General features: G+C 34.9%; 1 protein-coding gene across 1 annotated transcript in view; it reads left to right on the top strand.

The window, feature by feature from the left end:
• The first annotated feature begins 903 nt into the window (after positions 1-903).
• The window catches only part of LOC107860194 (calcium-transporting ATPase 2, plasma membrane-type), a 3,446-nt gene continuing 2,373 nt past the window's right edge, over positions 904-1,976 (top strand). The window contains exons 1-2 of the mRNA XM_047407855.1: positions 904-1,423; positions 1,905-1,959. Coding sequence (XP_047263811.1) covers positions 1,247-1,423; positions 1,905-1,959 — 232 coding nt within the window. The 5' untranslated portion in view covers positions 904-1,246. The remainder of the gene's footprint in view (positions 1,424-1,904; positions 1,960-1,976) is intronic.

Below are 1,976 nucleotides of genomic sequence, written 5' to 3'. Positions count from 1 at the left end.
CATCTGTTGCATCATATGTTTCATCTATTACATCAGATGTTTCAACTGTTGCAATACCATTTCTACCAAGACAAATAACAAATCAACCCAGCAACACCAACATATCACACACACACATACACACTAAGAACATCAACTGTGACAAAAAATCACCAACAAATTCAAATCAACAGTACGACAACGAGAAGAGGAAATGCAGAAATGCCAAAAATTAGGATTTTATTCAGTCCACATTTCAATTCCAGAAGAGTAGTTGACTCAAGTTCCTCTCTTTCTTCATAATTTTTTACCTGTGAAAAAGGAAATGGGAGGACGAAGAACTTGAAGTTGTTGTCGCCGGAGAAGTATTCACGTCGATTGACGGTTGAAAGTCGAAAAGGAACTCGCCCGACTATTTGTCGCCGGAGGTTGAAGGGAGAAATTTTGCAGAACTGTTTGTTGGGAGAAGCTGGAGAGAGAGAGTGGTTGATTAGGATTGAAGATGGGCGTGTGTTGGGTTGATTTGTATTTTTGAAAAGATTAGAAAGTTTTGAAAATATTAATCAAGTCCACAATTAACTTAATAAGTTTCCTAATGATGTTTGACCCTATCTGTTGGTCAATGTCACAAATCCTTCATTCAAGACTTAAAACACCTTTCCTTCAATTTTCTCAACAGACTTATCGTTCACAAAAGAGCTAGGCACTACCATAAAAAAAGAGAACCAAAATGGGACATGGCTTCTGCGTCTGCCAAACGCGTAAGAAAAGCAAACTGACTTTACCTCAATTAATTTGTCTTAATTAAGAGTATAATAAAAACAATTAACACCCATACCCACTAATTAAATTTTCTTTCACATAATTAGTACATGAAACATAAAGATATGACCCCCGTCCATTTCGGTCAACTAATAAGCCATAAAAGAAGGGCCGTTTTAATGCAAAAGAAGAAACGAATTAAGGAAGCTCCATTAATGTTAAACCATGTATTCATTCCTTCTCTCACCCAAAACTCGGATCCATCTTCTTCTTCACTACTTAATTCTTCAGTTTTTATTATTCTCCTTGTCTCCATAAAGCTACCATACACACCACATTTTTCTACTTTTGTTTCTACAAGATATATTCTTTCCCTCAACTCGTTTATCACAATGTCATTTAACTTCCCATGCATTGTCTTTTTATTAAAGTAATGGTTCGCTCGTCTATATATTGATTTTTATATTTGTAGTGAGTAAACAGAGAAGAACAAATAAAAATTAATATGGAGAGCTATTTGAATGAGAATTTTGGAGGAGTGAAGGCGAAGCACTCCGAGGAGGAGATGCTACGCCGATGGAGGAGTCTTTGTGGTGTAGTTAAGAATCCAAAACGTAGATTTCGTTTCACTGCAAATCTCTCTAAGCGATATGAGGCTGCTGCCATGCGGCGTACAAATCATGTACTCCCTTTTGTTACTTATATGATCAGTTTTGTGTTCTATATATTAACGATATATCACTGATTGATTTTGTATTATACAATTGTTACGCTAATAAAGGAGTTGTCGTAGAATATGCCCACTAAAGCACAAAATATTCCATATGCACCGAACTAGAATGCTTATGCCAGCTTGATTGTTCAAAAGGCTTATCTGTTTACCACAGTATATGTCTTGGATAAAGGAATTGAATTGATTTCATTTCATTGATATAGGAACTAGGCAAAATGATGAAATGCAATATCTACATTTATAACACAACTGATGATCCTTTTTAAACAGTTTGGTGCAGTATTATTTTTCTTTCTTCAAAAGGAAAATTGTATTAAAACTGGATCTCGTTTGATGTTACTGTCATAGTATTATGTTATTGAAGTGACAGATTCATGAACAAAATGTTGGTTCTTAAATGTTGTTGAATTTTGTGTTTTATGTGTTACAGGAGAAATTAAGGGTAGCAGTTTTGGTTTCCAAAGCTGCATTTCAGTTCATATCAGGTGAATTTCAATTTATC

The sequence above is a fragment of the Capsicum annuum genome, chromosome 2, assembly GCF_002878395.1.
Source record: "Capsicum annuum cultivar UCD-10X-F1 chromosome 2, UCD10Xv1.1, whole genome shotgun sequence".
Classification (NCBI taxonomy): domain Eukaryota; kingdom Viridiplantae; phylum Streptophyta; class Magnoliopsida; order Solanales; family Solanaceae; genus Capsicum; species Capsicum annuum.
This window is presented reverse-complemented; position numbering and strand designations above follow the sequence as displayed.